The following is a 24533-nucleotide window of genomic DNA, read 5'->3' as shown; positions in this document are numbered from 1 at the left end:
AATTTTGTGGGTAAGGAGTGAACCCAAAGAAATATTTTGATTGGGGATTTTTTACCAACTCTTCTTATAATTTTTAGTTTTAAGATAATATATTGAAGTCCTATATTTAATTGATTGGTTAAGGCAGCTAAATTAAATTTATGTTACCGATTTAAAGTTTTTACAATTAAGTTGATAATCTAATAATTCCTTTTACCGCATGAATCCACAACAATTTAGGTTGGGTTTCACAGCATGGAAAATTGTATGAAATGACGTGAATTTTAAAAGTAAATATTTGTTTGTGTGTTTAAAAGAGTGAAAATTTTCAAGAAGTTATCAGAAAAAAAAAATCAGAATCTGAACTTGGACATTGTGATGACTCGAGTTTTTGCAACTTAGGATTGTAACAACCTTGCCATGTGAGATATGCGAGTTATGTTAAAAAAAAATATATATTTGTTTAAAAAATTGCAACTTAAGAATCCTTAAATGTTTATATAATAATAAAAAATATATATTTTTATCGAAGTTTAAAATCAAACATCTTAAATATAATCAAAACATCAAATATATTATATATGTATTTTTAATCAAAAAATTAACCAAAATAAGCTCATATATTTGTGACAAAAGTTAATGTTTAACTCTGAAATTTTTTACGATCTTTGCTATTTTTGCATGTTTAATAGTCAGTTTGCAAACAAAATTTCAAGAAAAGTCGCAATTCAATAAAAAAAAAAAAAAAAGAAGAAAGTTTGATGGATCAAAGATCGTTTTTCAAATAGTTGCCTTGTTAGCTAGTTATCAAGTATGTATTATATTTTGGTTTTAAAAACTGTTGTTTTACGTAAATCCAAATGCATCGGCCGACATCACAATCTTCGGATGGCCCATCGAGATATTAATACCAAAGCAGAAATTAAAGTTAAAGTCACTTTTTTGATGAGCAAAATCTTTTGAAATAATGGAGAAATCAATTAAGTGCAACCCAAAGATATATACGACTTTGAATTTTATCCTCAGTGATCGATGCACTATCTATAATGAAGATGGAAAATGCCTAATTCTCACCACCCATTCGCTATTGGACACACAAGATTCATACAATATCTTATAATATAAAATCATATTTATATTCTACATATCATCATATTGATTATATTTTAAGCAAGGATGTATCTATTTTTGACCAATTATGAGTTGTAGTTCATCCCAAATGTATATAATATGTATAGTTATATAATATATTGGTTATGTAAGTTTTTTTCTTAACCACCTAAAGCCAACTTTTTACACACCAAAAGTCCACTTCATCCCCTTAATTTTAGGACATGACCTCATTAAAAAGCACAATGTAATAACATTTTTTTTATGAGTAAGTTTTTGTGAGCCATGTCGATTTGGTTCATTCATGGTCTAAAAACATTTTTTCATGGGTTATAGGATATGAGATATGTCTCACAAACATAAGACGATATTAATTTTGTGATATCTCACACAATTTTAACTATTTATTTTAAAGAAATCATTTACATAACAAATTCTGTAGGAGATATAATTCAAATAAAGCAAAAAAATAAATAAATAAATATTTTATATGTAAATTTTGTAACACGTACACCCGATGGAGTTCCCCAGTCTCCAGATCAATCAATCAACATAACAAAAGTGGGGTTTCCAGTGAATACACACATCGATCCAAGCTACCTGACATGCCCAAAATCCAAGAGAAACAAAGCCACACAAATATAATAAAATACACGAAAATTATATCATAAATGAAAAAAAAAAGGACCGATTTTGGATTGACATTGTCATTAAATGCAAAAACATTTTCCACCTCAATGTGTTTTTTCCTTGATGGTATGTATCCCCACAAAGCCAGCTAAATAGAGATAACTCAACCCAATAATTGTGAGACAAACCCTTCCCCTAGTAGGGTACCTTTCATTTTACTATCACCTTGTATCTATCTCTGATCACGACTTTGATTTTAATTATTCGTTGAAAATGACAACACTGTCATTACACTATATATGATAAATAATTAAAATATCATATCGCTGTTATTATTAAAATAAAATAAAATAAAATAAATCCGTATTCCTTTTAAGCGGAGATGATGACATTGGTGGACCAAGTTAATTTTAATGCTATCGCATTGATCATGTGGAATGTCACAACTTATTAATATTCATAATAATATAATAAAATGATGTATTAAAGAGTATGAAGATATATAATGAATATCAATATCACTATATATAAAGACCAAGTAGGAATTTGGATCAAAATTCTCAATAATCTATCTATTGGGGTCTCACTTTTTGAAATGTATTTGTCATGTGGGCTATCAGGGTCATCCTCTGTCTAAAATGATATTATTTTTTCCTTCTAAATTTGGTTTTTTGCGAAGAAACTAAACTTACGGAATCTCGAGGAAGAAGTTAAAAAGACTAATTAATATAAACACTTATAATTTGATTGACTTCGAGATTTAATTGTAATAAACTTCGTCTAAACTTAATTGATAAGTCAACCCACGAATTATCGAATTTATTTTCATTTTTATTATATTTCTACTAAAGAAGATATAATATTAAAGTACTGACTAAAAATTCGCGCGTTATAAATTATGAGATAAAGGCAGAAATCGTATTTTTGTAATAAAAAAAATGGAGTCAAATAGTATTTTTGTTTGAGAGGTAATAATTATTGAATTATCATACTTGTCTCCATGTTAGGTCCACATGTGAGACGTCATTTTCAAGTATTTAAAAACCGAAACTGCAAGCGAGAAATTATTTTCTTGGTTTCAAGTATTATTTTTAGTTTGTAAGCTTAGTGATCTTTACGATTAGAAGACTTGGGCTTATCATTGGACCTTTTTTCTGGGCTCTAATGAATACAAAATAAGGGAGCCCATTATTATCAACGAAGATGCAAAATCATTGGAAAAACACCAAGCCCATGCTACAACTTTGAACTGTAAAAAAAATGAGTGATGTTACATGTACATACATATTTGTACGTCAATTTGTACAACACAAAAAATTCAATTTGTCAAAATCTCATTATGCATTTAATACAAAATCTCAAGATATAACAGTAAAATCTCGCGATATAATGGTTGTAAATATAGTTATAACGATATATTTGTGGTAACTTTAGCATTATTAAAAAAAAATATATCAATCAGGGCCCACAAACATTCTATATTTTGCCACGTCTCTTTCAATCAAATTCATTTTAACATGTGGATCTCACTGTTACACATTCGTCTTTATTTTTATTTATATTGAATAAATAAAATCTCAAATTTATTTAAATTATTTAAATAATAATAAAATTATTTTTTTATATGAATTGACGAGAAATTTATACTAATGGAAAAAAAAATTAAATTATAAATATTATAGATAAAACAAATAAATTGTAAAAATTAATTAGTATTTATAGATGATTTTTTTAATTTTATTTTCAAAAAACCGTTAACTAGTCTTCTGTATTTTATGGTTTTTTTAATATAAATTCAGATTTACTAAAATATATGTAATTTAATTTTTTAACAATTAGCTGTTGGTAACATTTAATTTTTTAAAATTCTTTTAAAAAAATGATATCAAAAAGGGAATAAGAGGAGGCCATGTGGGGTGGTCTATGGCTTCAATGAAACAGGAAATGGGGTTCTTGCGAGAAATTTACACTCTAGACGAATAGTCGTGAACTTACCTTAAGAATTTGTTCACTACTTCTCATGAGGATGACATATACAGTTCCACCAGAACCTCCACCAGTAATTTTTGCCCCGTATAAAGTCCCACCGCAGGAGTTTGACAACTTACCGTGGTGCATTTCTTGTACCCATCCAACCACCAAGTCTACAACTGATATAGCTGTAATGGCACTGAGAAAGGACGCATGTTAATGGTAGATAATATCAACTCTTTTAAGGATCATGTTTCTTTTATCCTATGGCACTTATCCTCACAGGATTATGATCTTTTTTCTGTGTAGCACGCACACATAACCGTTTTTTGCTTTGTCTAGTAGGAGCCACATTGAGTCCAAACTAGATCCTGAACGAAGCTTTGTCAATTTCCCTATATATATAATATACAAAATAGTTGTTGATATATACCTGGTACATAAGTTCTCCAAGGGCAGAGAGTTGATCGTCTGAAGGAGCAGCAGATGATAATGCTTTGAAGGTCTGAAGGGCAAAAACATATGGTAAATTTTAACTACAAGACAACATTTATTACACGTGAGATTAATATGCATTCTAGACCTTGACTCGAAAGTTTTCGTAAATGGGATGCCCGCACAGCCGCACTGCACAGCTGTGCGTTTTGTCAATAATTGTTACCGAATCATCATGACGTAAATACTTCTCCACAAAATCATTTCCCAGTCGAAACTCTGGAAGCCTATGCCATGCACATAAGATATGTAGTTAAATACAAAATAAACAATCTCAGCATACGGAATTCAGCTTCAGCTTTATGTAAGTCCTCGCTTTGTCCATTCGTTTCGTCACCATTCATAGTTCCAACATGCTGTTGAACTTTTCTGTTTAATGCAGAGGAATGGAACTTCTTACTTGCCATGGATTTAATCATCTTCCTACCCATAAAGGCTCCGATTCTCACAGAACCATAATCTGCACCACCAACACTGCACAACAATCCAAACAAACAAGTGGATGAGATGTGTTACAAAGCAAAAATCTATGCAACCTACCGAGACAAATATAAAGATGGGTCAAGAACTAATACCTATGTCGTACGTATTCCAGAATCAATCCCCAAAAATCGTATAAGCAGACTGAAAGGACATGAAAAAACAATTTCATTATAATTTCTTAAGATGAATTTCAACACTCAAAAACTTTCGAATTAAATTATCTTTAACTCCGAAAAATCAATATTAACTTTCTATCAATTAATACTATAAGCACTAGTTTCAAAAGCAATTCAACAAAAATCCCAAAAATCATGTCCTAAGCGCATTATATATACGGTTCCCTATTATTATTTTCCCATCTCAACTTTTATCAAATATTGATTACAGACATCAGTATAAGATTTGTGGAAGTAAATTGGTGTGATATATTAAAAGAGCGAGCTAAAACTTTATAACATAGTGATTGATATTAAAATAATAATATAAATTATCCAGTATATATAAATATAGCTAAATAATTAGAAACTAATATGAGTTTCTAAAATTAAACAAATTATCCTACATGGATGCTAATATATTTAGGTATCGTTTCGTTCGTGTGATAAGATAAGTCAATGAGATATAATAAGAGTGATTTTAAAATGAAAGATAAGGATAAATAACACATTGTGATAAATTATATGATTTTTTACATGATTTTAAATTGTTTGATTATTTTTGTTAATTATACTATGATTACTAAAATACCCTCATCATATATTAATTAGTAATATATTCTTAAAATGATTAAATAAATAAATAAAATTTCTAGAATTTTAAAAATTATAATTATATTAATTATTAAATTTTCACTAATTTCAATTTCCGAAAAAAACTAAAAAATCAATTAATATTATAGAAAATAATTAAAATTTATATAAATATGCATTTATTGTGATAATTAAAACATTAAATACAAATTTGAATATTAAATAACGGTTAGTAACAATTATAATATTACGATTAAAAATAATAATATAGTAATAATAATTAAAATATGATTAATAATAATTAAATTAGTTATAATATTAGTAAAATTAAAATTTATATTTAAATATTACTAAATTTGTTTAATTTATAATTATTTTAAACTTTAAGATATTAAAGAAAAATTTAAATTAAACAAACATCATCCCTTCTCCCCAAATGATTATATAATCAATAACAAGAAGATAAAAATGTATACAGGCTAAACGAGCCAATCACAATATTAATCATGCACACCAAACACAAGATACGTGAAAGATTAAAAATCAATCATCCCTTATTATGCATATCAAACAATGCATACAGTGCAGGTTGAACGACTATCACAATATTATTAATGAATACTTTTACACGTTATCAAATTAGACAAGACAACAAAAGTTTTATGATCGAACAATACGATTGCATGGAGATAACAAGTGATACTATCGGTAAAACTAAGATAAGGTTGAGATAATATTTTTTGTTAGTTATGACGATAAATTTTGGTCAATCTAACGAATGAAGTAAGAGACAAATACATAAATACAAAGGAGGTGAATGTCAATTAATCGTACAATTAATAGAATAGTTCGAGCAGATTAAATAGACAAAATTTAATAAAATTTGGTCATATTCACAATTTCAAAGAAAAAAGAAATCCTCTAAATTTTAAAATTTTGGTATATTTTGGATGCAAAATGCTTAGATTTATCTACTTATCTGTATGAACTAATCACGAATTATCTTCTAATTTATCAGTTCAATATATTTCGCAAATTCTGTAAATATAAAATCTATTTAAATTCCTGTGTCAAAGGTGTGGCTGATATATATTATATGGTAATCCGAAAGAGACTCGAATTCTACAACAACTACAAGTAACCCTTCGCTACTTTTTAAATCTCTCTGCTTTGTACCCTTAAAAAATCTCTAAATCTCTGCGTACCAAGCGTGCTTCTCTCTAAAAAGGATACTTCAACAATGGCATCCGCCATCAAGAAAGTCAACATGATCGCCCAAATTGTGCGGCTGAGGCAAGTCGTCTGCCGCTGGAAAGACAAGAGCCTCATGCGCCTCGCATCGCGCTATGTCTTCTCGGATTCCGACGACCCCGACGCCTCGAACTGCCAAACTCCCTCTGGTTCCGTCGCTGTCTACGTCGGCCAGGAGCGCCTGAGGTTCGTGATACCCACCCGCTACCTGAACCTGCCCGTTTTCGGGGCCCTCCTCCACGAGGCGGAAGAGGAGTTTGGGTTCCAGACGAACGGTGGTTTGGTTCTGCCCTGCGAACCGAGTTTTTTCGAAGAAATCTTGCGTTATCTTGAGGAGGACAAGGAGAAGTTCTGCAGTTTTGAGCTGGACGACTTCTTGAAAATGGTTTCTGAAGTGGGGTTTGAATCTTTAGACAGGCCGCGTTGTAAAGAATCTTCCGAGTCGGGTTCCTGCCATGAATTCACTCCATTGCTGCAGAAGACTAGGGTTTGAATATACGGTGTCCCAATGCAAATTATGATATTAATGATGACAAATAGTTTTTAGATAGTCTGCTTAGTTTTTAGGGTCTTAATTTGATTAATTATATTTTTTCCTGGAATTTACCTTTTTTTTTGCTTGGTTTTTTTATTATTTTAAATTTTGATACGCCAATATTCTATATACTTTTATTAGGTTTAATTAATTAATTAATCTACCATCACTACTTCGCCCTACAATCTATTTGACTGTTTCGTTATTTCCTTCATTTTCTTGTGTTAAAATTCATGATTTAAGAAAATCTTATTTACTTTTTTCTTAAAAGTTGGATTTTTGTTGCCATTTATTTTCCCTGGGGACATGTAAATGAGAAAATTATTAACTGAAGCATATACTATTTATGCTAAATGTGCTTACCCCGGATGTTTGCAAGTTTCGTAAACTGATTAATGGTTTTCTAATTTTGGCAAAAACTTGTGTGAGACGGTCTCACGGGTCGTATTTTGTGAGACGGATCTCTTATTTGGGTCATCAATGAAAAAGTATTACTTTTTATGTTAAGAGTATTACTTTTTATTGTGAATATCGGTAGTGTTGACCTTTCTAACATATAAAAATTCGTGAGACCGTCTCACAAGAGACCTACTCTTCTATTTTTTTAGGTGAAAAAGAGACACTCGTCGGTTGAAGAAATTCATGATAAATGTAAATTAAGGTGGCATGAAAAATAATCATTCGCTATAAATTAAAAATATTGTCAATTCTCAGAAAATAAATAATATTTATGTTTTGAAGCAGAAGAAATCATTGATGAAATATTGTCAACAGAAACTAGTCGAGGTTACGTTTCGTATCAAAATTTTATTTTCTTGAAAAACACTTAAATACATACGTTGAATTTAAGGTGCTTCCGGTCGATCGGTCGATTCACAATTGTGTTTGAATCTTTGTACGCCATCATCGATAAATGTCATTATCCTAAAGCAGAGGCATCGCCCATTTAATTTCTAATTATTTTTGTTTTTTGTTAAATTTATTAATGGATTAATTATAAATTAAAATTATATTTTTGGTCTCAATATTTATTTTTGTTATCTTATAAAATTTCAATTTTAACAAAGTATCATTTAATGTTTTATAATTTTAATCATTTTTCATAAAAATAAAACAGTTGATATTACACTATACACGCCATCACAACATCTAATTGCTCGATTTTCGTGCCACGATTAGAAAACCTTAGTTATTAACACTGCCTTTTGCTTTTGTTTATGCTTAAAAATGTATGGTCTGAATCTGCTTTATGGCCTATGTTATCTAGGTTTTGTGCATCTTAATATCCAGAACAAGATTAAAATCTTTGTATGTAAAACTATACACGCTATACTTCCATCCCGTCATCACTTAGCTTCAAGAGGAGTCCAGATTGATCCTTTGTGCCCTCGTTGTAATTTGTCTAATGAGCATAGCTTCCATGTTTGATGGCAGTGTCCTTGGGCGAAAGATGTGTGGTCTGAATCGGCTTTATGGCCTATGTTATCCAGGTTTCGGGGACAAAATTTTATGGAACTTTGGTGTTGGACAATTTTGAACGGCTCATGTGACGATGTTGGATGTTTTGCAATGATATCCTGGAGCATTTGGCTTGCCAGAAATCAGTGGATTTTCGAAGGTCGGTCAATGCATGGTAGAGAAGTGGTGTCTCGTGCGGGTAATATTTGGGCTCAATTCTTAACTTCTAAACTTGTCAGAATCAGCAATACCATTAATGAACCTCATTTGATTCATTGGAATGCACCACCAGTTGGGAGTATTAAAATAAATGTGGATGCTGCCGTCTTTGATGATTCCGACTTCTTCCGTGTAGGGGTGATTGTTTGAGATGATAAAGGTATGGTCTTAATGGCTCGTGCAGGCTGTCTTGAGGGTGTTTTAACACCTTACCTGGCTGAGTTACTTGCTGTTCGAGAAGGTATTATTTTAGCATATCATCTCCAGTGGACCAATATCATTGTAGAAACTGATGCTCGTAATGTTGTTGAATCTATTTGTCATCCTAATGCTTTAGCACCTGAAGCTTCCATTATCTCTTTTATTAGAAGACTAATGCTGCAAACATCTGGACTCACCATCACTTTTTCTCGACGTTTTGCCAACAAAGTAGCTCATGAACTTGCTTCATTTGGTCTCAGAAATTTGGTGGATGTTGATTACAAAGATTGTAGTCCTTTTTATTTAAGCTGATCATCTGTAAGAAGTGACTTTATTTATGATATATGAATATATCAGTTTTATCCTCAAAAAAAATGTATTCATGTTCCAACATAATAACACGATTCTAAATGTGAAAAAATAGATCGATTGTTACCTCCAACCATTAAATATGAAGAACATCTTAAACATTTCAATGTCTTCAAGTTGTTTAAGAGTCTTCTAAACAGTCCAAACCTCATAATTGACAGTGTTGTGTAACTTTTGGTATGTGTTTAGGGATCACAAACACCACTATTTATATATGTTTTTTAATCATCATAAAAAAATTGAGATTTGACGAATCTTGATGATTTTCATTTGGAATATGATAAATAAATCTAAATATATATTCATCGTCTTAATATATACAATATTCTTGATTTTTATTCCTTTAAATTATAAGCGACATATTTCATATTTTTCTTCAAGAAATATATATGTCGAGCATAAGTAAATTATTTTAAACTTAAATAAAATAATATCACAGATCATAATCATTTTTGGACCCTCATAACTTTTAAGACTGTTGAGTTAATTTTTTAATTGGCTGGAGCAATTGAACAAAATTATACGTGCGATACAAATTACTCTGAGCATAATTATTTATGAGACAGGCTAGCGTTGATTTCCACTAATTATTCAGCATAATTATTAAGCCATATTGATAATATCGATATCACTGTCATTTTATGCTAATTTTTATTCAAAAACTAGTATTTCTTTGCAGGCGATGCATGCATGCATATGTATTAAAATTTTTATGTTAAATATTTTTTTTTTGAATTTGAGAGATTATATTCAAATTTAAAACTTTAAAAATATTTTTTATGAAAAAAATTTATGTTGAGTACTGATATGATTTTTTACTTTAAAAGTTCAATATATATAAAGATAAAATTTAAAATATCAAAATATAGATAGATCAGATATAAATTTACTAAAATATGTTTAATTACATTTTTATTAAACAAAAAAAATGTTTTGTAATTTGAGGAAAAAATGTATTTTTGGTTTATCAAAATATAGATCATGATATAAAAATTAATTACTTTAGCTGTCTTAAACTTAATAATATAATATATTGTATATAAGTATAGATGGAATATACATATATATAAAATCTTCTTTGGCTTCATCTGTTTGCATTTGTTTTAATTTTCTTTGATTCCTCTGGCACGTATTATATATGCATGATGATAAGTCATTTTCTCATTAAAATTGACATGTGACCTATAATATTAAGGATGACAATAAGCTGGTTTAGGGTGAGTTTGATCCGGGTTGGATTCGTGGACCTAATAATTATTTTTTTTTATATTTTTAAATTTGAAAAGTTTTAAAAAGTTTAAAAATTAATTAATCATTAAATTTATTTTTCAATATTATATTAATAATATTTAAGAAAAAATCACAAATTAAATTATATCAATTTTTATTCCATTAATAATCAATTATAAATTTATATTCAATTAATAATAAATAAAAAATACGTAATTATACATTTTCCTATTAAATTTATCATAGAATAAAATTATTTCAATTTTAAAATATTATAAAATAGAATTATGGATAATGTATTTATTATTCGATATAAAAAACATAATTATATTATTAATAATATATACACATATAATTGCGGGTGGTCAGATACGGGACGGATCCGATTAAACCAAGGACTCGCTTGGGACCTATTTGGCGTGTTCTTAACCCACTTTGTCTGAACAGAATTAGTACGAGATTGGATTTAGACTCGATCTATTGTCGCCCCTAAGAATATCAACTCAGAAATAAATAAATAAATAAATACATAATATATATATATATATATATTATTATCTAGGATTTGTACGAAGAAGCCCTCAAAGTTTATAATATATCCCGGCCATCTACTAGTTGACCCTTCGTCCATTCAATCAAATTCAATATTCAGGTCCCAATCGATCCTCCAATGCCTCCAATTGGAAAGACCATAACATCAGGATGGAATTTAGCATACGCGATCTAGAAGGATTAAAACACAACACATTTAAAATTCAAGTATTATCAATTCGTATCATAAGTTCATAACATAATCAAACTTTTATATCACGGCGACACACTTGCAAGTTGCACGTCCTAATTAATGGTATCTTGGCTAGCTCCACTGAATAAATACACAGGTCGATGCAGTCGCATGCAAACCACACTAATAAAGTAAATCACACTGAGAAAACCCTGTGCGACAAACTTGTCTGAGAAAAAAACGTTACCAGTGGATACATATGTGATACATTCCTACCACATTTATTTTAAAAAAACGACATCCATCTGCTTAAAACACATGATTCAACTCGTTGGATAATGCTATTTTAACAAATTGATTGTGATGAGAAAGTCATTTTTCAAAATCTTCTGAAGAAAGTGTGCAGCTAAGACTCCTAAGCTTGGCCCAAAAGATTTCAATTTCTCAAATTCTTTTGGGTACCTTAGGAATAAAAATGGGTTGGGCCAAATCTCGACCCAAATGTATAACGTTTTTTCTTTCCATCCTAGAACAAGTTCACATCATGGCCTTCTCTTGAACTACCACTATCGCCTTTTAAATGTACAGTTATTTTACATCTCATTACATTTACTCTTGATACTTGTCTCGACTTAATGCTAAAAATGTCGATTTCTTTCATTAACATCTCAGCATTTCAAATGAATTCTTGTGTAGTAGATGTCGTTAGAAAATTGGAAGAAAAACACTAATCAAAGTATAACGTACATGTAAAAAAAAATGTTGCAGATCGACTGAATTGAAATATATCGACTGATTTACAGTATATCTGACACCAAAATTCAAAATTTAGAAAAAAATATTGAATTTCAGTGTTTGAGACCAAATATAACTACTCGTAAAACAAACAAGGATTACATAATTTTAATTCGCGGTGTATTAAATTTTTTTTACTGTTCTGGTCGGATATGAGTTTGATAAACGACCTTTTGAAAATGCCATAATACGATTTACGAGCCCATTTTCTCCCAGGTTGTGGATGTCTCTGGAAGAAAGAATGACATAACTATGTATCTTCTCTCTCCTGTATATATTAGCAACATCCAATTCCCTTCGATCAATGTATCATCGACCAATAAGTGATTAGGGTTTTGGATAAACTGCGGGAACAAAGGAAGGAAACGATGGAGGGTTCTTTTCCGTCGAAGATGAAGAGGAAAGACCTAGAAGATGCGACTGATGATTTTTCTCTCTGTTCTCCTGCCAGAAAAATCCGTAGGCTGGTAAATTTTTTATATTCTTTTGTGTATCGTTTGATTCAGTTTCTTTCGCGCCTGTTTCACCATCGTATGTGTGTTATTATCGAAATATTCGACCAATATTTATGGATGCAGTTGAAATTCGTTTAATTTTGGAGTGTTTTTTTTTTAATTATCGATTTTCTCATAGGATGCTGAATTGTGTCCGATTTTAGAGGAGCGTGAGATTCCGATGCAGTTTGAGGAATATGTGCCTCAGAAACAGAGCTATTTTAGCAATTTAAGGGTTTTGAAAATTGAAGAATTGCCGATCGAGAATGAAGAGAGGGCCATTGTCTTGTTTAAGCCTGTGGACTCTCCGCTGCACCAGTTGTCATCCAGATTCTCGATGTCGGTTGATCCTCACATTATTTCCGGGATCAAAAGTGAGTAAAAACAAACACACAGGCTTCTTTGTACTGATCAGAGTTGTGAAATCTTGCCGTTTGATTTGTTTTTGCATTTTCCGTAATGTTTGGGTGACTGGTTAGTCGAAATTCGTGCATGGGTTTGAGGATTTTTAATTGGCTTTGAGTGTATTTTTCAGGGTTTGAATTTCTTTCTCTTTTTCATTTGGCGATGCGCGACTACAAAACTGAGCTTCTAACCTACTATATATATTTTGCAGATCAAGTTAGGCAGTCAAGCGAATCAAGCCCTTGGAGAATAGCTAATGATAAAGCTGGGTCCGAGGATAGCAACTTACACTCACATAATGGGTGCTTAGCTGTTGTACCTTGGGTTCCATCACCACTTACTTCCACGCGGGGAGCAGAATTCGGTCATCAAACTGATACTTCTGAGATGATGGAATCTGAAGCAACCGAGGAAATGGATGTCGAAGACGATGTAGGTGCGGATCAAGAGAATGTGCATGTACCTGGTGCAGCAAATCACTTGCACCAATGGCAGCAGCAGCACTGCATGATTTCCCAGCTGCCCCACAACCCATCGACTCCAGATGTTTGGTACCAGTAACCGGGCTTCACTATGGTGTAGTTAACCTTTCGGTGTTGGAGCTGGTTGTTTTCAATTGCATCTCGTGCTCCAGTTGGGTAAAGGTTTTAGCAATAGCTAGGATGTATTTGTTAATGGATTATTGTTAGCCGTGGCTTGTATTCAAAGAGGCTTCTGGAGATGTTAAATTTGACACTAGAGCAAGCATCTATGATTAGTTTCTCATTTTTTAGCTGGTGCTTTGTATTGAACCTGTTCATATTGGTTCCGCATCTCCTGCCTTTACAAAAGTGATCTATTTCATGCATTCAATGTGTTAACTAGTAGGTGTGTCTTAAACAATAGTATTTTGTTGCATCTGCTCATCACAGCTCGCAAGTATGTTAATAGAACGTGTCATGGCACATTAAAAGCACATAACAAATAACGTTAATGGTGTGTCCATAACCTGATTTATTTATTTCTTTATTTGAACAAAGCAAACTAGATTTTACTTGCATCATCCTGAATTGTGAATAGAGATAGATATGGAGGAGTCTTCCCCCTTACCACTAAGTGGATCGGTGGAGGGCCAACCCTTGGGGGTTGCCTACCTTGTTAAATGATCGTTTGGATCATTTCTGGGTGTCGTTAATTTCCTCAATATGCAAGACAAGTATGGGTAAATGCCATCTGGTCACCTAGCATTATATTAACAGACATCGAGTCACACACGGGATTTATTTCTGTGTGTACACACATATGGGTTAGTTAGGAGCTTCTGGATTTTAGATCAGGCGTTTCCCTTCATGTACTATCTTGACAGGTACGTCCCGACTGTCTTTACTGCTTTTTAATTTTATTGAAGCTGTACATGAATCATGGCCTCTAAATCTGTTCGCCTTCTCATGCACGAAAGCGCCGTGTTCATGTATTATCTTGTTATTTTCTAACACTGTAATTCTCGAAAATTTATTCATGCAATACCAACTCGATTGACCCATGTGCTTAAAATAGAATTAATGCACGGTTAAATATACCTGTTAACAAACTGTTAAGCAGTTCATTTACCTTTCTGCTCCCGTTGATCAAACTTGCATCTTAGGTGCTGATCAATGTGAAGAAATGTACACAGAGATTTTGCAGTGGAACTCAAATGTGATTTTATTTTAGCGAGTGTTGTGTCAGTATTATTTAAGTGATACAGGAATGAAGATTGCTTATGGAGAATAGAGTTTGTATCACTCAAACCGAGTAGTTGATGACCAAGACACGGCGATGATGAAAGATTTAAATGATATACGACTGGGGCTCCGGCCTTTAGTTTTGCATGAGAAGAATAGAGTCCAGTGTAACCAAGGATAATTCACGGACACCGAGCAGAAGCACAAGTTTCTGCGCCAGCAAATCATCCCTTGCTACATTCCACTCTCTACATCTTCAGGCATGTACTCTCGACCTCTTTTTTGACCTTAGATGAGGCATGTCCTGATGGAGGGCATGTGTACACACACACACACACACACACACAAACACACACACACACACATAGAGATATCCTATCTACAACACAGTTTTGAAATAGTACAACTATATGATGGTGGGGGAGATGAAATGCCTGAGAGTGGAGAAGACACTCTTCTCCCAAACTAAGTGACACTCTTCTCCCAAACTAAGTGATATTCTGCATCATATTTGTGTTCCTACATCCAACCACTCGCACCTTGAATTACGAGTTTTTCTCATCCCCTTGGTTGTCCATGTGGCAGAGTATGTTGACTCTTACAAAAGGTGCTGCCTGGGATTATTGTTGTTTTTGACCCTTCTTTCCTATGTTATTTTTAGGTATTGTTATGTGGTTATAGGTCTTTGTTATTTTAATGATGTCTCCTGGTCTTTTTAAGAGTCAGATTTAGCATTATAGATCTTAGCTATTTTTCAGTTCTGATGACTGTTATGAATGTTGTTATGGCTCTTGTTCAGTAGAAAGATAATATCAATTTTAAATTAGTATTCCACCCATCAGTCTTTACTTATAAAAAAGAATGAATAATTATTGCGGAATATGAGATCTTATACTATTCTTCACCAATTTAGTCTTTTGAGATGTCAACATGTGATACAGAAATATGACTATTTTTGGCATCCAATACAACAGAGGCTTGTCATTTTGTTTTGTTTTGGTTTTTTCTTTTTTAGGAATAAAATCTGATGTTTTGCGAAGAGAGGTATGAGAGACTTCGGAAATGGATGAGGAATGTTTTACGGTTTGACTACCACCCATGCATTCCAACACCTTTCTTTATATTCCCTATGATTTGACTCTTTCGAGGGCTATTCAACTTGCGAAAGTGTGAACGGTGGGTCAAAATTTGAAATCAAATAGTAAGAAATGGAATCATTACCAAATTTTCACTGCAAATAATAATGTTTCCCTTCCGACTCTTGAAATAATCGCTGGAGCTGGAGCTGAGATCTAAACCATTTAAAGATATATGGTATTATTTGATAATACATTTTTATGTTGTTTATTGCGTTATGTGTATATTTACACGTGTAACTAACCAATATTGATGATGACATATTCGATGGAGAAAAGTAACCAAAAACGAGAAAAAAACATTTGAAATTGTGAATTTGAGCTTAACTTTATATTAAAAGATGACTCAAAGAAGAGGATTGTCTAACTTTATATTGCAACTTCTAAGTATTTAACTAAGTATTTAATTTAGTCGATAAGAGACATCTAACAACGATCATTAAGCTAACGAATGAAGTGTGAAATTTACAAAATATTAACGTATAGTTTATATGACAGTCCGACGTATGACGATGTGCATGAGCTTTGATCTCATATTCAAGAGAGAGATTTGTCAAAGTTTATATATATAATTCACACTGACTTAATCTAACTTATGAGACACATTTGACAAAAACATATGTATGCACTAAACAAATAGAATAATGAGATTTACTTGATTTGATTATCTGCCCCACCTTTTATCTTTGATGGTTTCCTTATATCAAATAAATAAACCGAATTGAAAACCAAAACCATGGCCAACATGGTCGATGCAAACTTTCTAAGAGTATTGGATACAAGTTCAATTGAAAAATCCGGTTCGTATGGGCAATGGATCCAAATTCTTAGCGTTCGGATTCGAACCATTTTGATTTTTCCTAAAACCCAGGCCCATTAACAAATCCAATTCGTATTTATTTTAGAGTGGCCCAACCCCAGCAAGTAATTACGTTATTACAACTTCACATTATGGGCATAAATGTCTTTTCATCATCTGCCCTTGACTCCCCGCATAAAGCCCTTAAAATTGATAGGGTTTCATTTTAGTTTCATAGTTGAGCAGCTTTAGCACCGAAGCACAGTCGCCGATCACCTACGGGGAAGAGAAATGGGAGTCTTTACGTTCGTGTGTAGAGAATCCGGCTCCGAGTGGTCGGCTAAGCAGCTCAACGGCGATCTGGAGGCTTCGGCCGATTGCACTTTCGCTCTCCAACGTAAGCTCGTTCAAGCCGCCGTCGCAGTTGACTCCTCCGGCGGTGTCCAATCTTCATTCTCCTACGTAACTCATTCCTCCGCGGTTTTCCAGGTTTCCTATTTTTTATTAATGAAAGTGTGTTTGTTTTTGGTTTTCTTTGTTTATTTACCTGCTGTGTCTCTCTTGCATTCTTATTATTTGTGATTAATTACGCGTAATTATGCTATTCATTTTATATTACATGTAATTTTGATTGATCGCCCGCCATAACATTCTGCTATATTATTTGTTTGATACATTTCACAAATCAAGGAAAAGAGGGAGTTTGTGTATTCTTCACGGCGTTGAAGGTTTGATTGTGTGCATATTTCTTTCGGACACAAGTGTTAGGGAGTTTACCTTCTATGATACGATATTTGTTACCTTTAGCAGTAATATGTGGTTTAATTATCTAATTGCCGATCTTTGGAAAATGCAGGTGATTGTAGGTTGCGGTGGAGGTGGCGGTGCATTCATTGGTGGAGGTGGAGGTGGAGGTGGAGCTGCGGCTGCTGCTGCTTCTGGTGGTGGCGCAGCTGCTGAGGCACCTCCAGCCGAGGAAAAGAAAGAAGAGAAGGAGGAGAGTGATGATGACATGGGATTCTCACTTTTTGATTAGGTTTCTTCTCCTTTCAGTGACTGCTATATAGCCTGTTATTGTTGCTTAGTTTTCGATGACCTACTTTGTTAAAAACTAAAGTTTTGTTTTTGGATTATGGGTTTTGGATTATTAAGAATTGCAATGAATTGTCTTTACATTCACTTCAGTCGAAGTTCAATATACATCTTGTTCGTTTCTGTTGGCTTAATTCTTATTAATTTATACATTTTTCTGCCATATTTCTTGATTGGAATTGGAGTTGTCGCATCCCTAATTGTGAACCCATTAAAGGCCTTAAAAGTTAAAACACCATCTGCAGTTCAAGTATTCGGCTCTCTGGTAGGTCATGTTTGTTCAATTCTAAGCTTATGACAATCAATTCCTTTCACTCAATATAGAATTCAGTTACTCACACATTCAATATGGAATGGAGAAACCTCAGAACGAGGGCTCACTGAGCCTAAGTATATCGAAATTAAGCATCTGCTGGAAGAGTTGATTCCATTAAACACGTGCTATCCTGGATTGATGTGACCAAAAGGTAAACACGTGCTATCCTGGATTGATGTGACCAAAAGGTAGAGGTAACTTCCACATAGGTAGCAACTTATCATTTTGTAGCTTGTGTTCTTGTATTGAATTTAGCTGTCTGTTGCTTGTGTCACATTCTCTATTTCACGATATGCCATTGGACATGAGATTTTTTCGAGGTGATCATGCCATAAAAATGAGGTTCTAATTCGTGTCAGATTATAAACACTATTTGTGAGTACAATGTGATTTCTGCTATTTTTACCAGTTAACAATAAATCCATTTGAAAAGAGAGATCTGGCGAAAGAAATATGACACTACATCTTGCACAATACATCAACATCTAAATGGTACATCACAGTATATCAGTGTACGTTTTCTGTACTTTATATACAATAAAAAGATTGACGAAAAGGAGACCGGGCTTTAGCCCAGTGGTCTCACCCGCCAGATTAGCTGGCTTCCTCCCCGGGTTCGATCTCTTCCTCAGCGTGTGATGTAATTAAAAAAAAGATTGATGAAAAGAGATGTAAATTAAAGTTATGGGAAAATCAAGTCAAAGAATGAATTTAACATAAAACAGAACGCTGAATAAAATTTGTTCCTCCAATGTTAATTAACGCATGGGACAAAAAGCAAACTTAGAATTTCGAGAACAACGTGACACGATTTGTCTTTGGCATGAAAATCAATTACCTGTGAATGACCATCCCAGGTAAATGTCCAACTAACCTAGACCTTAAAGTGGAATTTTTTAAAGTCGGATCAATAAGAAAATTACTAATTCGCCACTCGTGAAAAACTTTTCCAGAGCAAGATTCTAAATTTTTAGCAAGATAAACTATAAAAAATGCTTGACTTACAAATATAATTTCAAAAAAGAAGAGAAATACTATCAAAATTTGAAGCATCGTCAATTCTTTTTAAATAGAAAAAAGGTGACAGAAGCAAACATATAAAAATGACAATGGTATTCAATATTGATCCCCAAAACTTAAAAAAATAGTAATCAAGAATGCAAAAGAAATTCACCTCACATGTCAGATATCATAAAATCATCTAACAACCAAATTGAAGAGTTAAATCAGCATACCGATATATTATTGTTTTTCTCAGTTTTGCCAAAATATCCCTTATCAGCATGTCCCTTGCCGTAGCATCACCGTACTCCAAACATTTTTTCGACAACATTTGATGCAAATTTATGCTGACTCAGTTGTACTACAGACCCAAATAACTTTTTGATGATTTCAGCCTTTTAATGAGGGATCCCCCGCGTCAGTCCGTGCTGTCAAAAGTTAGAGATTGCAAACTCCATATCCAGGAATGAGTTAGATATATTTATTAAGCTTTGAACAGAAACAGCAGAAGGATCATATAGTAGTAAAACCAGTGACAAATCATCCAAGAAGGGAGTTGTGTTATTTGAACAAACCGATGATATGCTAATAGAAAGATTGACGGGCATATGTGAGTCAGATTCAGAAACAACTTTTTCTTCCACGGATTTACCCGCGTAGAGTCCAAGGAGCCACTATGACTGCCTGACATAGCAGCTTTATCAACAGATGCAGATGCACTCCATTCAGATGACCTAGCATCCTCAGGCTCGTCCTCATGAGAAGGAATGATATTGCCATTCACTCGCACAGACCCATCAGCACTCTCGGTATGAGGATTTATCACCCAATCATTTCCTGTAGAACCACTGCAGTACAGACGGACTAGCTCGTCCAAGTTGACAATAGAACCACAATGTGGAAAAGAAGATGGCTATTGGACAATCTCAGAATCACCAATAGAGGAGTTTGGATAAACCAGACCAATTTCCTCCATTGAAACTTCCATGCTTGGAGGTGCACTTCCACTCTGGCTAGGTATTGATATCACATCGTTCTCAAGGGTTTGAAACCTTTGAATGTTCAGGGACAGACCAAAATCTTCAACGACCAGCTTAGCAGATGTTGACGATCCATGACTGATAGGCCATGTACGCTGTGGCAATTTGTCATTCTTTTCCAATAACCTTATGGGGCTTTCAATTGCCATNCACATATAATTGCGGGTGGTCAGATACGGGACGGATCCGATTAAACCAAGGACTCGCTTGGGACCTATTTGGCGTGTTCTTAACCCACTTTGTCTGAACAGAATTAGTACGAGATTGGATTTAGACTCGATCTATTGTCGCCCCTAAGAATATCAACTCAGAAATAAATAAATAAATAAATACATAATATATATATATATATATATTATTATCTAGGATTTGTACGAAGAAGCCCTCAAAGTTTATAATATATCCCGGCCATCTACTAGTTGACCCTTCGTCCATTCAATCAAATTCAATATTCAGGTCCCAATCGATCCTCCAATGCCTCCAATTGGAAAGACCATAACATCAGGATGGAATTTAGCATACGCGATCTAGAAGGATTAAAACACAACACATTTAAAATTCAAGTATTATCAATTCGTATCATAAGTTCATAACATAATCAAACTTTTATATCACGGCGACACACTTGCAAGTTGCACGTCCTAATTAATGGTATCTTGGCTAGCTCCACTGAATAAATACACAGGTCGATGCAGTCGCATGCAAACCACACTAATAAAGTAAATCACACTGAGAAAACCCTGTGCGACAAACTTGTCTGAGAAAAAAACGTTACCAGTGGATACATATGTGATACATTCCTACCACATTTATTTTAAAAAAACGACATCCATCTGCTTAAAACACATGATTCAACTCGTTGGATAATGCTATTTTAACAAATTGATTGTGATGAGAAAGTCATTTTTCAAAATCTTCTGAAGAAAGTGTGCAGCTAAGACTCCTAAGCTTGGCCCAAAAGATTTCAATTTCTCAAATTCTTTTGGGTACCTTAGGAATAAAAATGGGTTGGGCCAAATCTCGACCCAAATGTATAACGTTTTTTCTTTCCATCCTAGAACAAGTTCACATCATGGCCTTCTCTTGAACTACCACTATCGCCTTTTAAATGTACAGTTATTTTACATCTCATTACATTTACTCTTGATACTTGTCTCGACTTAATGCTAAAAATGTCGATTTCTTTCATTAACATCTCAGCATTTCAAATGAATTCTTGTGTAGTAGATGTCGTTAGAAAATTGGAAGAAAAACACTAATCAAAGTATAACGTACATGTAAAAAAAAATGTTGCAGATCGACTGAATTGAAATATATCGACTGATTTACAGTATATCTGACACCAAAATTCAAAATTTAGAAAAAAATATTGAATTTCAGTGTTTGAGACCAAATATAACTACTCGTAAAACAAACAAGGATTACATAATTTTAATTCGCGGTGTATTAAATTTTTTTTACTGTTCTGGTCGGATATGAGTTTGATAAACGACCTTTTGAAAATGCCATAATACGATTTACGAGCCCATTTTCTCCCAGGTTGTGGATGTCTCTGGAAGAAAGAATGACATAACTATGTATCTTCTCTCTCCTGTATATATTAGCAACATCCAATTCCCTTCGATCAATGTATCATCGACCAATAAGTGATTAGGGTTTTGGATAAACTGCGGGAACAAAGGAAGGAAACGATGGAGGGTTCTTTTCCGTCGAAGATGAAGAGGAAAGACCTAGAAGATGCGACTGATGATTTTTCTCTCTGTTCTCCTGCCAGAAAAATCCGTAGGCTGGTAAATTTTTTATATTCTTTTGTGTATCGTTTGATTCAGTTTCTTTCGCGCCTGTTTCACCATCGTATGTGTGTTATTATCGAAATATTCGACCAATATTTATGGATGCAGTTGAAATTCGTTTAATTTTGGAGTGTTTTTTTTTTAATTATCGATTTTCTCATAGGATGCTGAATTGTGTCCGATTTTAGAGGAGCGTGAGATTCCGATGCAGTTTGAGGAATATGTGCCTCAGAAACAGAGCTATTTTAGCAATTTAAGGGTTTTGAAAATTGAAGAATTGCCGATCGAGAATGAAGAGAGGGCCATTGTCTTGTTTAAGCCTGTGGACTCTCCGCTGCACCAGTTGTCATCCAGATTCTCGATGTCGGTTGATCCTCACATTATTTCCGGGATCAAAAGTGAGTAAAAACAAACACACAGGCTTCTTTGTACTGATCAGAGTTGTGAAATCTTGCCGTTTGATTTGTTTTTGCATTTTCCGTAATGTTTGGGTGACTGGTTAGTCGAAATTCGTGCATGGGTTTGAGGATTTTTAATTGGCTTTGAGTGTATTTTTCAGGGTTTGAATTTCTTTCTCTTTTTCATTTGGCGATGCGCGACTACAAAACTGAGCTTCTAACCTACTATATATATTTTGCAGATCAAGTTAGGCAGTCAAGCGAATCAAGCCCTTGGAGAATAGCTAATGATAAAGCTGGGTCCGAGGATAGCAACTTACACTCACATAATGGGTGCTTAGCTGTTGTACCTTGGGTTCCATCACCACTTACTTCCACGCGGGGAGCAGAATTCGGTCATCAAACTGATACTTCTGAGATGATGGAATCTGAAGCAACCGAGGAAATGGATGTCGAAGACGATGTAGGTGCGGATCAAGAGAATGTGCATGTACCTGGTGCAGCAAATCACTTGCACCAATGGCAGCAGCAGCACTGCATGATTTCCCAGCTGCCCCACAACCCATCGACTCCAGATGTTTGGTACCAGTAACCGGGCTTCACTATGGTGTAGTTAACCTTTCGGTGTTGGAGCTGGTTGTTTTCAATTGCATCTCGTGCTCCAGTTGGGTAAAGGTTTTAGCAATAGCTAGGATGTATTTGTTAATGGATTATTGTTAGCCGTGGCTTGTATTCAAAGAGGCTTCTGGAGATGTTAAATTTGACACTAGAGCAAGCATCTATGATTAGTTTCTCATTTTTTAGCTGGTGCTTTGTATTGAACCTGTTCATATTGGTTCCGCATCTCCTGCCTTTACAAAAGTGATCTATTTCATGCATTCAATGTGTTAACTAGTAGGTGTGTCTTAAACAATAGTATTTTGTTGCATCTGCTCATCACAGCTCGCAAGTATGTTAATAGAACGTGTCATGGCACATTAAAAGCACATAACAAATAACGTTAATGGTGTGTCCATAACCTGATTTATTTATTTCTTTATTTGAACAAAGCAAACTAGATTTTACTTGCATCATCCTGAATTGTGAATAGAGATAGATATGGAGGAGTCTTCCCCCTTACCACTAAGTGGATCGGTGGAGGGCCAACCCTTGGGGGTTGCCTACCTTGTTAAATGATCGTTTGGATCATTTCTGGGTGTCGTTAATTTCCTCAATATGCAAGACAAGTATGGGTAAATGCCATCTGGTCACCTAGCATTATATTAACAGACATCGAGTCACACACGGGATTTATTTCTGTGTGTACACACATATGGGTTAGTTAGGAGCTTCTGGATTTTAGATCAGGCGTTTCCCTTCATGTACTATCTTGACAGGTACGTCCCGACTGTCTTTACTGCTTTTTAATTTTATTGAAGCTGTACATGAATCATGGCCTCTAAATCTGTTCGCCTTCTCATGCACGAAAGCGCCGTGTTCATGTATTATCTTGTTATTTTCTAACACTGTAATTCTCGAAAATTTATTCATGCAATACCAACTCGATTGACCCATGTGCTTAAAATAGAATTAATGCACGGTTAAATATACCTGTTAACAAACTGTTAAGCAGTTCATTTACCTTTCTGCTCCCGTTGATCAAACTTGCATCTTAGGTGCTGATCAATGTGAAGAAATGTACACAGAGATTTTGCAGTGGAACTCAAATGTGATTTTATTTTAGCGAGTGTTGTGTCAGTATTATTTAAGTGATACAGGAATGAAGATTGCTTATGGAGAATAGAGTTTGTATCACTCAAACCGAGTAGTTGATGACCAAGACACGGCGATGATGAAAGATTTAAATGATATACGACTGGGGCTCCGGCCTTTAGTTTTGCATGAGAAGAATAGAGTCCAGTGTAACCAAGGATAATTCACGGACACCGAGCAGAAGCACAAGTTTCTGCGCCAGCAAATCATCCCTTGCTACATTCCACTCTCTACATCTTCAGGCATGTACTCTCGACCTCTTTTTTGACCTTAGATGAGGCATGTCCTGATGGAGGGCATGTGTACACACACACACACACACACACACAAACACACACACACACACATAGAGATATCCTATCTACAACACAGTTTTGAAATAGTACAACTATATGATGGTGGGG

At 33.8% G+C, this 24533-nt stretch overlaps 3 protein-coding genes and 1 pseudogene across 3 annotated transcripts; 3 read left to right on the top strand and 1 right to left on the bottom strand.

Annotated features, from left to right (window-relative positions):
• Positions 1 to 2823: 2823 nt before the first annotated feature.
• On the bottom strand, positions 2824 to 4981 carry LOC140959445 (L-arabinokinase-like; annotated as a pseudogene).
• Positions 4982 to 12337: 7356 nt separating this feature from the next.
• LOC140958249 (uncharacterized) lies at positions 12338 to 13928 on the top strand. Its single transcript, XM_073415633.1, has 3 exons — positions 12338 to 12666; positions 12833 to 13067; positions 13310 to 13928. Exons 1-3 carry the CDS (start codon positions 12568 to 12570, stop codon positions 13657 to 13659), a joined length of 684 nt encoding a protein of 227 aa, XP_073271734.1. The 5' UTR covers positions 12338 to 12567; the 3' UTR covers positions 13660 to 13928.
• A 3018-nt stretch (positions 13929 to 16946) lies between these two features.
• On the top strand, positions 16947 to 17951 carry LOC140958488 (large ribosomal subunit protein P3-like). Its single transcript, XM_073415947.1, has 2 exons — positions 16947 to 17225; positions 17593 to 17951. The coding sequence occupies exons 1-2, from the start codon at positions 17028 to 17030 to the stop codon at positions 17770 to 17772; spliced, it is 378 nt and encodes a 125-aa protein (XP_073272048.1). The 5' UTR covers positions 16947 to 17027; the 3' UTR covers positions 17773 to 17951.
• A 3694-nt stretch (positions 17952 to 21645) lies between these two features.
• On the top strand, positions 21646 to 23238 carry LOC140958257 (uncharacterized). The gene is made up of 3 exons (XM_073415640.1): positions 21646 to 21976; positions 22143 to 22377; positions 22620 to 23238. The coding sequence occupies exons 1-3, from the start codon at positions 21878 to 21880 to the stop codon at positions 22967 to 22969; spliced, it is 684 nt and encodes a 227-aa protein (XP_073271741.1). The 5' UTR covers positions 21646 to 21877; the 3' UTR covers positions 22970 to 23238.
• The last annotated feature ends 1295 nt before the right edge of the window (positions 23239 to 24533 follow it).

Source organism: Primulina huaijiensis, chromosome 15, assembly GCF_012295235.1.
Source record: "Primulina huaijiensis isolate GDHJ02 chromosome 15, ASM1229523v2, whole genome shotgun sequence".
Taxonomy (NCBI): Eukaryota; Viridiplantae; Streptophyta; class Magnoliopsida; order Lamiales; family Gesneriaceae; genus Primulina; species Primulina huaijiensis.
The sequence above is the reverse complement of the archived record's forward strand: the minus strand, read 5'-3'. Positions and strand labels throughout refer to the sequence as shown.